This window comes from Centroberyx gerrardi, chromosome 9 (assembly GCF_048128805.1).
Source record: "Centroberyx gerrardi isolate f3 chromosome 9, fCenGer3.hap1.cur.20231027, whole genome shotgun sequence".
NCBI classification, from domain to species: domain Eukaryota; kingdom Metazoa; phylum Chordata; class Actinopteri; order Beryciformes; family Berycidae; genus Centroberyx; species Centroberyx gerrardi.
This window is the reverse complement of record NC_136005.1, coordinates 25,064,076-25,077,793: the sequence shown is the minus strand read 5'-3', so window position 1 is coordinate 25,077,793 and position 13,718 is coordinate 25,064,076. Positions and strand designations below refer to the sequence as shown.

At 42.0% G+C, this 13,718-nt stretch overlaps 1 protein-coding gene across 1 annotated transcript in view; it reads left to right on the top strand.

Annotated features, from left to right (window-relative positions):
• The window catches only part of col24a1 (collagen type XXIV alpha 1), a 151,022-nt gene that overhangs the window by 85,042 nt on the left and 52,262 nt on the right, over positions 1-13,718 (top strand). Inside the window, exons 26-32 of the mRNA XM_078285863.1 lie at positions 718-771; positions 1,722-1,766; positions 2,987-3,040; positions 5,590-5,634; positions 12,057-12,110; positions 12,902-12,946; positions 13,358-13,411. Coding sequence (XP_078141989.1) covers positions 718-771; positions 1,722-1,766; positions 2,987-3,040; positions 5,590-5,634; positions 12,057-12,110; positions 12,902-12,946; positions 13,358-13,411 — 351 coding nt within the window. The remainder of the gene's footprint in view (positions 1-717; positions 772-1,721; positions 1,767-2,986; positions 3,041-5,589; positions 5,635-12,056; positions 12,111-12,901; positions 12,947-13,357; positions 13,412-13,718) is intronic.

Here is a 13,718-nt window from a genome sequence, read left to right as displayed (position 1 = left end):
CAAAATAATTATTCAACAACTTACATTAAGATAAGATAATAAATTGTAGGTAACTTCAACAGAAAGTGTGGTTGTGCCAGACAGACATTAAGAGAGAAAATTGGATCGGTTACGATATAATTACTAAAATACTGTATTGTTATTGAAATTGAAATATGAATGTGTTACACTATTCACTATTCATTACTGATAAAAAGTTACCACCCAACACTACAGTATCCACCTGACAGACAGGCCCACCATAACTCACAGTCCTATGATGCTTTGAAGAGCTTAAGATCCAAATCCTTAGGTATTTCTGCAGCCTCTGAAGCTTGTCATGTTAACCTATACTGCATGTTATATATGTCCTTATGTTTTCAGTTTTCATGGCTAACATTGAATACAATGTTAAATCATGCTGCTGAGAGTGAGTCAGTAGTTATATTTCACTAGTTATAGCACCCTCCACTGCAGAAGGGTCCAGATTAATGAGGCTCTATACTAATAATGTGCTTATACACACTTATTTTTTAACACTTGTTTTACCAAATGATTTCATTAAGAACAGCCTGAGGGAGGTTTATGCACATATTTGTTCAGTAATGTTCAATTGAGTAGAACTAATCTGGTAATTAAAAGAATGCCATAATGACAGCTCACAGTGTTAAAAATGATTCACTAGTTATATACAGTACAATCCTGTAATATGCAGTATGCGCTATTGCTGTTTTCCAGGGTTTCATCGGGCCTCCTGGTGTAGCTGGGCCACCGGGGCTGGAAGGCGAGAGAGTGAGTGATATATATTTTTTTTATTATAGGCACATGAAGGTGTGATCTTTTTTTTTATCATAACTTCTGTGGTTTTGGACACATTCATCATTCACACTCCCATTCCCATTTATTTCTAATAATGTTTTCAACTTTTCTCCTTTTCTCTTCATTTATTTTCTGCTCCTTTGTCTTGTACTGATTACATCCCTGTCTGAGGTTTGGCAGATGCCAACTCTCATCAAATTGTTACATTAAGCATTTGTTGTAGTCAGCTCTCTTCCAGTGTATCTTGTTAGATTCTCAGTTGCTAACCATTTGCAGACGTTTGTCAGAACATCTTTCCAATTGTAGACCATTCATTTTCCTGTTCTTTTTTGAGTCATTAGGCAATAGCAAAATATGCTTGGCAGTAATTGTAAAGCCTTCATTTATAGATTAAAAAAATACTTGATACAGATGAAAAATATGAGGAAAATGAAATTTTTTCCATAAGTCTGCGCCTGAATGACATCACAACGAATTCCCTCATTCTTGTGAGGGGATCCCAGTCTTGAGGAGATCCCAGTCTTGCGGAGATCCCAGTCTTGAGGAGATCCCAGTCTTGAGGAGATCCCAGTCTTTATGGCCCTGTTAGAACTTTTTGGCATGATGTGCCCCGCTGAATGCGGACTGGACGGTTTTCCCAGTTTTTATGGCTCTGTTAGAACTTTTTGGCTTCATGTGCCTTGCTGAACATCAACTGGACTTTTGCTTGGGAAACCCTTCATGCTCTGTGATTAAACGATTTTTAATCCTGGCTCATGCTATGCCATTTCTCTTCATGTCCAATTTCACGGTATTTTCTCGGCAGCTAATATTTAAGGAGGGTGGATTTCCAATGCTCTGTTCAGATAGATAGATAGATAGATAGATAGAAATCTGCCTTCTGACTCTCGCCTGAGTTATGTTTCCTCCTAATTTTTTTTTAGGGCATTCCTGGTCCTGTTGGCAAGCCCGGTCCCAAAGGAAGACAGGTAATAATGGGGTCAACACTTTGAAATCTGAGACAGTCCATGAAAGAGACTTGCAGGGACAAAAATATATGCCTTTATCATCTGTCAATAACTGTGGGGGAAAAAGTAATTTGCTACAGCAGTTTTGGGGGCAGCTGCAGGGGCGACTGTCCACTCTATCTCATCTGGTGCACATCAGTAGTGGTCATGACAGAAGAGAAAATGAGGGAGGAAGGAAATACTGGCCAGAGTGTTATGCAACCCCATAAGTGTGTACATCATGTCCTCTTAAAATAGCAATACTTTATACACAGAGTGCTCCAGGCACATCAAACGGAGATTCATCTGTATGCTGCGTGTGCTCTGAATGAGCTAAGGCAACAGGACGCGGTGCCAGTGATTAAACAATACAGAGACAAAAGACAAGATACATAACTCCTTCAGAGGATTAAAAAACTCTACATGTGGCCAATCACATTAGAGATGTTTGATGGCATTTAGGTTTGTTCCAGGGTGGCATTGAAAAAAAAACAGATTAAGATGGAGACAGATGGAATATCTAGGTTGGGCCCTCACACTGTGAAAAAAAGTGAATGTTTTAAAAACAAGTGTCAGCTCCTCTGTGTTCAAGGTGCCAAGCGGGCAGGCAGCCCAGTGTCTGTGTGAAGTGAAGCTGGATTATCAAAGGCTTTTTCTCTGGAACGAGGAGCGCTGCCGGGCTCATTGGATCATAGTCGCGTGGCCCAAAGGCTGTTGTTGTAAGCCTGACCCCAAGCTTCACCAAAACGCTGCCAGGCTACTCTTGCATGCTTAAAGAGCTATTGGCTTCGCATCATGTTAATACAAATCTGTTCTTAATCAATCATCTGGGAGAAATGCAGGTTAAATGCGGCGTGCATTCCACCGCTTTTTTCTCTCCTAACTGGCACGGGTAAATGTTGAAATTAGGATGCTTTGCACGGTAGGATGGATATGTATGTATGTAGGAGATCGAGACATTTGTGGACCAGTTCCATTGACAGAGAATAAGATCACAGTTGGATGATAAGGCTGAGATGAATAAACAGCAAGATGCTCTACTGTTTGGGAATTCTCAAAAACTCATGACTTGATTGACACTGTGGATCACTCACCTGCATATAAGTGGCACATTGAGGGTATGATGGGAATGAGGATGTCCTGACACTCTTCAGTCATATCTTTAACTGAAGTTGTTAAACTGAAGTTTAATTCCTCCACAGGGTGTGGTTGGTGATGCGGGGGAGAGGGGGCCTTCTGGTCCTGATGGCAATGAGGTAAGAACTGTGGTCCGCATCTTGTTTTTGCACCTTCTCCTTTGTCCTCCACTTCTTCCTCTCCCTCCCCTTCTTATTCTACTTCTTCTCCTCCTTCCTCCAACTCTTCTATCTGGATCTCACTGCCTGTCACTTGTCCTCTCTCATCACTGACTACGATTACATGTGCACAGTACTGGCTCATATCCCGGAAAAGGTCTTATTTGGGACCTTTAATAAAGCTGTTAATAACTTGCTCTTGAATATCCTTGTATCCAGGTAGCCAGCAACATAAACTAGTTACACTGCACATCACATAGGCTAATATTAGTTCAGAACAATGACCTGACTTGTTGTGTAGTCGATGGAAACCCAGAACACTTTCATCTCCACTCCAGAAGTGAAAGGACCTGGAGGCTTGCTGCCATGTTTTAACCAAAACCAACGGTAAATGGGATAACATGTACATGTGTCCGTATCCCAGATAATATCGGAATATCCCAGGTACCTTAGCTTTACTTTTACTTACAGAGGGCTTTCGGGTGATGTTGCACACCCTCTGGCGGCCATAGTGGAGGTCCTCAGCTCTTGTGCAACAATGGCTGTGAACAGCTGGTTGCATTTCTCAACATATGACTTGGCCGCCTCAACAAAATGGAATAGACATGGTTCATTTCTGTGCTGTTTTGGTCAGGGGACTGATAATTTCACCACTGATAAACCTCATTGATTGTGTGTTTAGATAATTAGCTTATGTTAGCTAGCTAACCATAGAATCTGGTCAGTATCACTGTCCTGTTGTTAACACATCTGATTTACATCTCATTTTCTACAGTGTATGATGTGCACACTAGATAGAATATCTAGTGGAAGCTTGCGTTAAAGTGGTTAGTAGTCGCATGTTCTGGAAATTAACCTGCTGGCTACTTAGCTAACATACCGGTTGCTAATTCTGGATTCACTCTTTTATACAGTTTGAGAAATATATTTGAGAAACAAAAATTTTTATGTCATATTAAAAGTGTTGGCGAACAGTGTCGGAATTGACCAAGGGTGTCGGGACTTGGCCATAGCTAACAATGCGAAAAACCAACCTGTTTGTTTAGGTAATCTTTGCTAGTAGGACAAAAGTGGCAAGAGAAGACAGTATTTCATGCGTCACGCTAACCTAAATTTACAGTCATACCTACCTTATAAGACTAATTACTTTTACTTTGAACCTCACTGAATTGACCTTCATCCTCACCACAACTATCTTTTTAAACTAGCCTATATCTCTTTTTCTTGCCTGGATTTTATATAAAAGCATTATTTGCGCACAGCCATTTCTCCACTGGACCTCCATGATGGCACCAGCTGTGAGATTTGTGATGCTACTGCAAAACCTCTCTATACCTTAGTTCTCATAGCTGCAAACAGAGCACATCCAGGTTATCTTAAATGGGATATGGCATTTACATGTGCCATCTTATAAATCAAGTGAGTATCCTGATTATTAAGGGAATATTAGTGTGCGTTTAAATGTAGCTAGATGGCACTGAATAGGCAAATGTGAACATCCAACTCTAGCCCATGCCCAGTGACTGTTCTTTCCCCATTCTTATATAGGTGGAGTGCCTCACTCTGTCATTGTAGGATATGCTGTGCCACCTACAATTTTGGGACACAAGATAGTACATCTCCCATATAGTCACATACTGCAGGCCTATTACATCAGAACAGGGCACCATACAGTGAGCTCATGGTTTAGATCAGAACACACTGTACTATTTTTCCATCTGCTGTCTGTCTCGCTCCATCATTTCTTTCTCTCCCTCTCTGTCGTTCTCAAAATGAACCCGACAAAGGGGCCTGTAGCCCTGTAAAGCCATCGCTGAAATGATACGTAATCTACTAAGATTACTAACTTGGACAGAGTTTAATCAGCCCAGCAGTTAGAGAATGTCTTTATTGGGGAAGCAGAATATGCTGCAAATGATCTGTGTCATGTTTTAGATTCCTGCTTTTTCTGTTTGATCTGTGGTAGTTAAAAATAGTATTGTATTTACACTAAAGGGACATCAAAGACAGGAGTTAACAGTACAACAGGGCCTGTGAAATTCTGGCTGTATTGCGTCAGTATGTAAGATATGTGGATACACATTATAATCTCACCATGTTCATGCTGTTTGTCTATTCCTGAGTATGTGTATATGTGCCTGCATGTTATGTATAAAGAGGTGTTTCTGGCATTTGGAAGGGCTTAGGTGGTGCTTTGGCAGCAGATTTGATGCCATGTGGTTATGGGGGGGGAAAGGGGAATGTCTAACAGGGTAAAACAACCGGTTGTAACAAGAATAAAATGAAGAAGTTTCGAACCTGTTGAACCCCTATTGAGCCCTTTGCAGGTAAAAGATGTTATTGGAACACATCCAGGAGCCTTGTGCAAGAGGTTGACATTTTGATAATTTTAGATTTTTCTTCAACTGATCAACAAAACAACTCACTGGGCAGCCTCGGGTATGGGGAACTGTGCAATACTGTAAGTGTCCTGTCCTGTGTACTTAGGATGTTGCTGTGATGTTTCACAGGGGCCTGTTGGTGGGACTGGCATTGGTGGCTTCCCTGGTCTGAGGGTGAGTATCAATTATTATTGCATGTGTGTTGAATGAGGTTCAGCTGTGTTCAAGTATGATGTTGGTGGTGTATTTTATGTCATTCATAATGGACTGTGTGCATATGAACATCAACCCCATCCACAGTGCAACACACACCCAGCATATGTTCCATATGGTTTCAGCTTTTCCTTTATGTCCAACTGGTGGATGTTGACATTTGAATGCTTTGAACTGTGAGACGGATATCGAAAAAAAAGTGATGGCCGAATATACATTGGATCTGTATGTCTGTTTATCTGTCTCACAGTTTGTCTGCTTTTGTCTACCTGCTTGTACTTCTGTCTTGTATTTGTCTATAAGATTTCCTGTCTGTCTGCCGATCTGTCCATCTTTCTTTTTGCTTGTCTGTCTCTGTTGGTTAGATTAGGTTTTGGATGATGGATAGAGAGACTTGCTCCATTGCTCCCTGACTGATGAATGTGCATTTTCATGCTGCCAGCTGTTTCTTGGATAGACTTGGTGTAGGACCCAAGCCAGGGTCATGTGTTTTTGATGGCAGTAGTATATTCCTCACTCTGTTAGCGAGCGCCGCCACTGAATAGCTGGAGTCGTGCTCAGGTGACTGCCAAGGGTAGATTACCAATATTTTATGCACTCTCAGAACTTGGCTGCCCGTCAGGCCCTAAGTAATCAGCAGGGACACACAGAGATGGAAGATAAATGGGGCAGGAATCAAAACACCACTGTTCTGGCTGCATGTCATGATTCCCACGCACTGCAGGTAGTGACTTTGTTAACTCTGTGTTCCTGAAGTCTTGTTGTTTGAAGTTATACAATGGGTTTTGAAGCTGTTTCTCAGGCACATGAGTCGTGGAACAGGCACATTTTCTCTTCAAGTAAAAACGTTTAAAATCACCTGCATTCCAGTTGTGTGGTTTTCTTGCTACAGCAGCGAGGCAGAGGGGAAGTGGAGGAAGTACAGATTGGTCTAGGCAGACGTCCTGGACAGGGAATGATGCATAGACAGCATAGTGTGTTTTTGCTGCTGATAAGCTAAAAGTTCTGGTTCACAGAGACGTGTGTTTCACCCCCGTGTTAGTTAAAAATAGATACAACTGTAAATATGGCGCCATTCCTTCTCCATCATTTCAAGCTTCATTTACTGAGGGTTGCTGTCCTCATTGGGGTGGGGGGCAGATTTATTGGGGTGCTTGAAGGGTCAGCCTGTGGGCACTCTGCAGGCCGCTACACCCATCTGGATGGATAGAGTTTCCTTAACCTTCACCTCAGCTACCGGTTGTAATTCAGCTCTGCTACTGACACCCCCAGGCAGCCATGAACACACACACACACACACACACACACACACACACAGCATCTTGTTTTTAAGGAGAACAAGTATTCTGTCCATACACTTGAGTATTTTCTCTTTTTTTAAACAAGGGGGTAAGAGAGAGGGTTACAGATGCAGGACAATCCTTCAACTGAAGTTAAAACATGTAAATCACCGAGATTGGAGTTGTGACGTTTTCACATGACAATGTTATGTAATGGTTTGTGGCTCTATGTGTGACTGCAAGAGTCGTTAACAGCTCTCACAAAAGCGAATCATCTAGGGCTGCAACTAACGATTATTTTCACTGTCGATTACTAATCTGTCGATTATTTTCTCGATTAATCGATTAGTTGTTTGGTCTATAAAATGTCAGAAAATGGTGAAAAATGTCGATCGGTGTTTCCCAAAGCCCAAGATGACGTCCTCAAATGTCTTGTTTTGTCCACAACCCAAAGATATTCAGTTTACTGTCATAGAGGAGTAAAGAAACCAGAAAATTCACATTTAAGAAGCTGGAATCAGAGAATTTTGACTTATTTTTCTTAAAAAATTACTCAAACCGATTAATCGATTATCAAAATAGTTGGCGATTAATTTAATAGTTGACAACTAATCGATTAATCGATTAATCGTTGCAGCTCTAGAATCATCGTCACTCCAGATCCACTGAAAAGAGTTATTCCAAATGAATGAATCGCACGTGTATTTCACATCACTAGTCTGTAGTCCGTTCCAGGGTTTAGGCCAAGGTTAGCCCCGGGTCTTAGATCTCAGTCAGATTGATGTCTTCTGACCCGACACCACAAATCACTTTGTATGCTCTGGACAGGACAGGATGTGTCACAGACAGACAGCAGATGTACGCACATGCATGCATGAATGGCATGCACACATACACACACATACACACACACACAGAAACTCAGCTATTCACTGACATCTCTAATGTTGTCTTTGTAACTTTAAAACCCAAATGCTGAGTCCAGAAGACATTCTGATTCCAGACAAATTGCTCTCTGTGAATGGCTGGACTTTTCATTTGGTTGGAATCGGCGGGATTCATTGATGTACGTACATGTGTTTATAGTCTCTAGAGAGATTGACTGATACAGAACAAAGTCCTGACCATAAACCATTTTTCAGTAGTCGTCATTTGAACATGGAAGTAATTTATCCCTGGCAGCAGAAACTGAAAACGTAGAAAACGAGGTGCAGTGAGTGAACTTGTTTTCACTGTGCCTTGAAAACCATTCCAGAATTTTTAGTATTCGTTTTGCACCAGAAGTAGCGTAGTAAACTGCTTGCCTATCATCAACAAAGACTGTTGGATGCAACTTTAATATATGAGCTATTTTCCTGTCACTAAGCCTAAAATCAATCAGCAAACAGAAGCAATCGGGACACTGGAAATGGATAACTGCATGGTTTTGAATCTCAGTCTTTTTTCACTGTTGTCTATTTGGAAAATGATTTGTAGAGGATGGACTGCCAATGACTTTTATTCTGTCTGCCATGGCCCTCACTGCCAGGCCATTTGTCATGTCAGTCCCTTTTTCTAAATAAAAGATATCACAGAGCCAGATCCCTATCCATGTCTGGAGCGACGGGACACCGTGACGGAAACTTGGGACAGTTTTGGTCACGCTGCAAATGGAATCACATGTCCCAATGCACCGTGGCACTAATTCCTCATGTTGCCCGATGTGGGAGCCATTCAAATTCAGAAAGATAGCATAGACATGGCACGCAACAAACTGCTAGCTTGGCATCCAGCCTGTCTGTGTCTCTCTCTGCCTCTCCTGTGACAGACAGACAGACATGCCGTCATTCTCACAGACATGTCCCCTTCTTTTTCACTTTTCCGTTTGTTTCGTTTTCTTTCCTTTTGATTGCTTCATATTTCCTTTGTGGCTCTCCAAAGCATCATGACCTATTTCTGGAGACCATTATAAACAAAGTAATGGAAACATGGCCTCAGCACAGTTGGGAGATCAAAGAGATCATCATGCTCCTGTGTGGTGGATTGAGTCTAGCTGATGTCCGACACTCTAATTTGTCTCGTGTGTCGTTTTATAAATAGGTTTTACTAAAGATAAGTTGCACACTACAGGTTTGATCAGATTATGCCTCAGTTTAGCCGTCCCACACTTAAATTCGGTCCTCAATTAGTTCACAAAATCTTCAATTGTCAGGCGGTTCTCACATGCTCTGCTTAGCCTTGTGTGGTTTGGCTGCTTGAGTTCTGATACAAGTGCGTCTGGAAGCTTTTGTGGCAAGTGACGGAGCAAGCCAAAACATAATCACACAACAATAATGTAATAGAGTGGCTTTTTGGGATCATGATTTCCATGCTTTGTAAAATCAAATATTATAATTGACATGGACAATCCCGCAGAAACCTCATAATTGCAAAAAGATGAAGCTAGGAACATTTTTTTTTTTTTTTTCTGATTAGCATTCATGTATTATTGACAGTATTGACAGTGAAATGCATAACCAATGTTTTGTTTTGGTCAAAGGGTAATGAGGTGTTTTCTTCACTGTCAGTTACACAATTGCAGATAAATGGCTTTTGCTGGACAATGATCATGTGCTTCTCCAAAATAGTTGTGGAAACATGAAACTGGCATTTTGTTACAATTAAAAGGTGCTTTAGCGATTACTTCAAGTCCTCTTATAAAGGGATTGCTGCCAGTAAGTACTTTTGAGTAATCTTACTAGAGAGCCAAAATACTTACACCTTCTTAATCCAGTGTTAAGTCTTTGATGTAATTCATTTTTGGTCAAGATTCCAGCAGATGGATCTCACGAAGAACTTCAGTTTGACATCATAAAACTTATTTTCACCCCACAATGTCACTCACGCCCTTCTGGCTCCAGTTGAAAATCGCTCATTTAGCATAAGCCAATTACACAAAGTTAAAACTAGAGTTAAGTACCAAAAAAAGCAGAGCAGCAGCGGAGCAGCAAGTGTTGGTTCTGGTATGCACTTGATGTCTCTGCCAATGTGTGACTCAACAAAGTGTGAGGCAGCCAGACGCATTTTTTGCTGCCTGAGTGAAAAACAAAACGGTTAGGTGGAGCCTAAAATAGTTCTTTTAAAATTTTATCGCCATTTCTTTTTTCATTTTATTGCCACTTTTACCACTCCTATTTCCAGAGAGAGAAAGTGGTACAAGCTTTGTGCTCGAGCCAAAGTTTCATCATTTTCACACGGTGCGGTGCATGGGGCCTGCAAACATATAACTTAATTGTACACATTCCTTACATCTGGAGTGTGCACCGTGTCGAGTATATGATACTGCGGCTGCCCAGGCTTTTCATGTTTGATTTGATTTTCTGAGGCTACTCCAGTGTTTGTGTTGAAACTAGATGTACAGGAATGCAACAATCTGGTTTTTGTCAAGAACTTAATCATTGGTTTTTCTCGCGTGGCTTGGAGAGTCATCTCTAACCGCCTGGCAGTCAGCGTCCATCTTGACAGCAGTTTGAGCCAAGCCCCTGTGTGGGATGTCGATGGGCTGGTGGACACCAGAGTTTTTTGGGGAGGCAGATCCTCTTTCCCTGCTTACCTCCTCCTTTCAGCATGTCATTTTTTATGTGACCACAGTTGAAAGCCTCTTTTTGTGAAGTTCATGTGATTTGTGTCCGTCCTGCTGCGGTGCCATTAGCGGAGTCTGAGCATCAAACACCAGCCTTACCGGGTCCAGATGGACGTCTGCTTCAAGCCACATGTCCTCTATGACGTAACATGACGCCACGCTCTGCTTTTGTTTTTTTGCATGTCAGTCAGACTGGAGGGGATATTGATCATTCTGATGAAAGATAGTAGTTGCACACAGCTGCGCAAGAGGAAGCGTTCTCAGGCTGTCTCCAGCTAGATGAGAGGTTTGAGGACACTCTGTCTGATGAGATCATCACAGAGAGAAACCTTTCCACAATTGCTCGCTTACTGGTGTGGGCCAACTGAGATCACCGAATGTCTTTGTGTCTGTTGAAGTAATGCTTTACTTTAGTATAGTTAAGGCAGACACTGCCTTCACCCCTGCATGCCCAGGAACAAATCCTGGCAGAACCTTCTCTCCTTTGTCTCCCTTTCTCATTGTATACATCATATCATTTTATTTTCTTGGTGAGGTTCTTTTTATAAGCCGACTTGGGTTTCAAACCTCTCCGGCACATGCCCTTTTTTTTTTATTGTTTTTTTTTTATGGTGCGAATAAATAAAACCTCCCATTGAAATTATATTACTTGCACTTTGTAATGACATTTAGAAATTGTTTACCTTCTAGCAAGCCAGTGCTATTGCAAGAAATATTTGTGGCTCAGAAATAAACATAATTCTGCACAGTCAGACTTTGTTGTCATTGAACATTTATTACATCGTATCGTGGTTGTATTGAATCGTGAACCCCATATCACGTATCGAATTGTATCCTGAGTTAAGCATGTCGTCTCATCCCTATATCCCACACACGTGCCCGCTCACACTCACACACACACACACACACACCATCATCATCATCATCATCGTAATTACAACATCATTGCTACTAACACGGTCATAGCAATCACACTGACTGTAATTGACATCACCACCGCAATAACGAGTGCTGGTGAAACCCACATAGTGGTCCATCTAACTGCCTGCCTGCTTGTAAAGGGTCTTTTTCTGTCCGGCCACACATTCTGACCATCCCCACCTTGCCTCTGTCAATTAGAGGGGATGTTCTGGGCAGGCGGTGGTGAGCACAGCCAAGCCCAGGTCTATGCTAAACAACTGGATCCAGTGTCAGCACCGCTTAGGTCTGTTGCAAGGTTGTGACAAACAGGAATGCTCTGTGTAGGAAACAGCAGATACTGTTCATGTCAAAATAATGTCTCTGCCAAGGAGAGAGCGGAAACATTTACAGCGAAACACACATTCTGTGTCTGGCCGCAACACTGGGCCAGTATCATAAATGGTGTGTGTGCGTGTGTGTGTGTTTGTGCGCACTATATATCCATGCATTCCTTTATACACTCTTGGTTTTGCAAATAGACATGGCTATGTGTTTGTGTGTGTGATACATAAATCTCATCTTTTTCCTCCGTCTCTCCACAGGGAGACGCAGGGCCTGAGGGACCGCGAGGACTGTCTGGCCTGATGGGACCTCAGGTAGGCTAGACATGGGCTACTGCAGCTATTGTAAACTGTAGGATAACTAGGACAAAAAAGTGTCCATGCAATCTTGAGACATTAGCATAATTACCGTAAACAAGTGAGACCATCGGCAAGAAGATTGGCAGCATCTATCAGCCTCTACACTGTCTGATTTTGCAGGAAATCTGCTCAATTGCTTTATGGCACCAAGGGAGATTGCTTTATGGCACAAAACAGAAAGAGGGCGCTGTTCTTCCAGGGCAAAGGGAGCTAATATTTTCGGAGACGGTGGAACGAATGAAAGGCGTAGGGAAAAATCGCTTCCATGTTTATCCTCTTCACTAAAGCAAAAGAGAAAACAAATGACAGAAACATCTTTTTTAACCTTGCAAGTAATCTGAATTTTGGAAGCTCTTTCTCAATTCACCATGCAGATCCATGCCATGACTTTACAATGAACCCACAAGAACCATATGGCTTTTCTAGGTTAATTGTCATATCCAATTGACAGTGAAAGAAGTAAGAAGTGCAGCTGAAACCTCGAGCCACAATATCACCTTTTATCTCTCATCAGCCTCCTCCTCCCTGGCTCCACTTCACCTCCAGATCCCTGCATCTGAAACAATTCTGTCATTGAAGTCATTAAAGCCCCAAACAAACCAAAGTGTTTCCTAACAACATTTTCAACAGAGGACTCTCTTTCTTTCTCTCTCTCTCTCACTCTCTCCTTTCCCCCTCTCTTTCTCTCTCTCTCACTCATCCTCTTTCTCCCGCTTTCCCTCCCTCCCTTCCTCCCTCCATGGCAGGGCCCGACGGGACGAGCCGGCCTGCCTGGATTGAAAGGTGATAAGGTGATCTAAATATTTCTATTATTGCAGTGTATCTGTGTGTAGTGTGTCCCTAGGCCCAGCTCGCATAGTGGAGCGTGTTACGAGAGATCCTGTTCAAGTTTTCATAACAGTCACATAGCAGCCAATGCAAACTGGAACAATGAATATGGATGGAGTGTGTTACCAGAGCTGGGAATATTAGTTTGATTGCCATTGCTCCATAATTGTCAAGTGTATTGTGTCTTTACAGTGTGGGAATTAGTTTTAATGATATTATCCTCTTTTTCCTTGATCCATGACCATATAGTATTTGACTCTGAGTACAGAACAGTGTATGTATGCATGTATGTATCTGTCTGTCTGTGTGTGTGTTGTGATCACTGTGGCAGGGTGGTGTTGTGTTATATCTCTGTGTGATACTGTGAAATCCAGGGTGAAGTGGGACCAAGGGGCGAACCAGGAGAGATGGGGTACCAAGGCGATAAGGTACGTCTGCTGCCTCTCACACAAGAAAGATTTCCCAGAAAACACACACAAGTGCACACTTAAGCACACATGGGACTGATATTACCAGTGATCTGTAAAAACTGCTGGAGATCAGCGGCGATTTTAATCCCGAGCGAATCTGCCATATCTTTAATTTGTAGAGTAAAAATGACCTGCCATATTTTGGTGAAGACAGAGGTCACCTGATAATGCTAATCTTTTTATTTTTCTTCTTCTTTTGAATGTGCAGTTTCCCCACATAATACTAGTCCCATGCAAATAGGGCTTTATACACACACACACATAC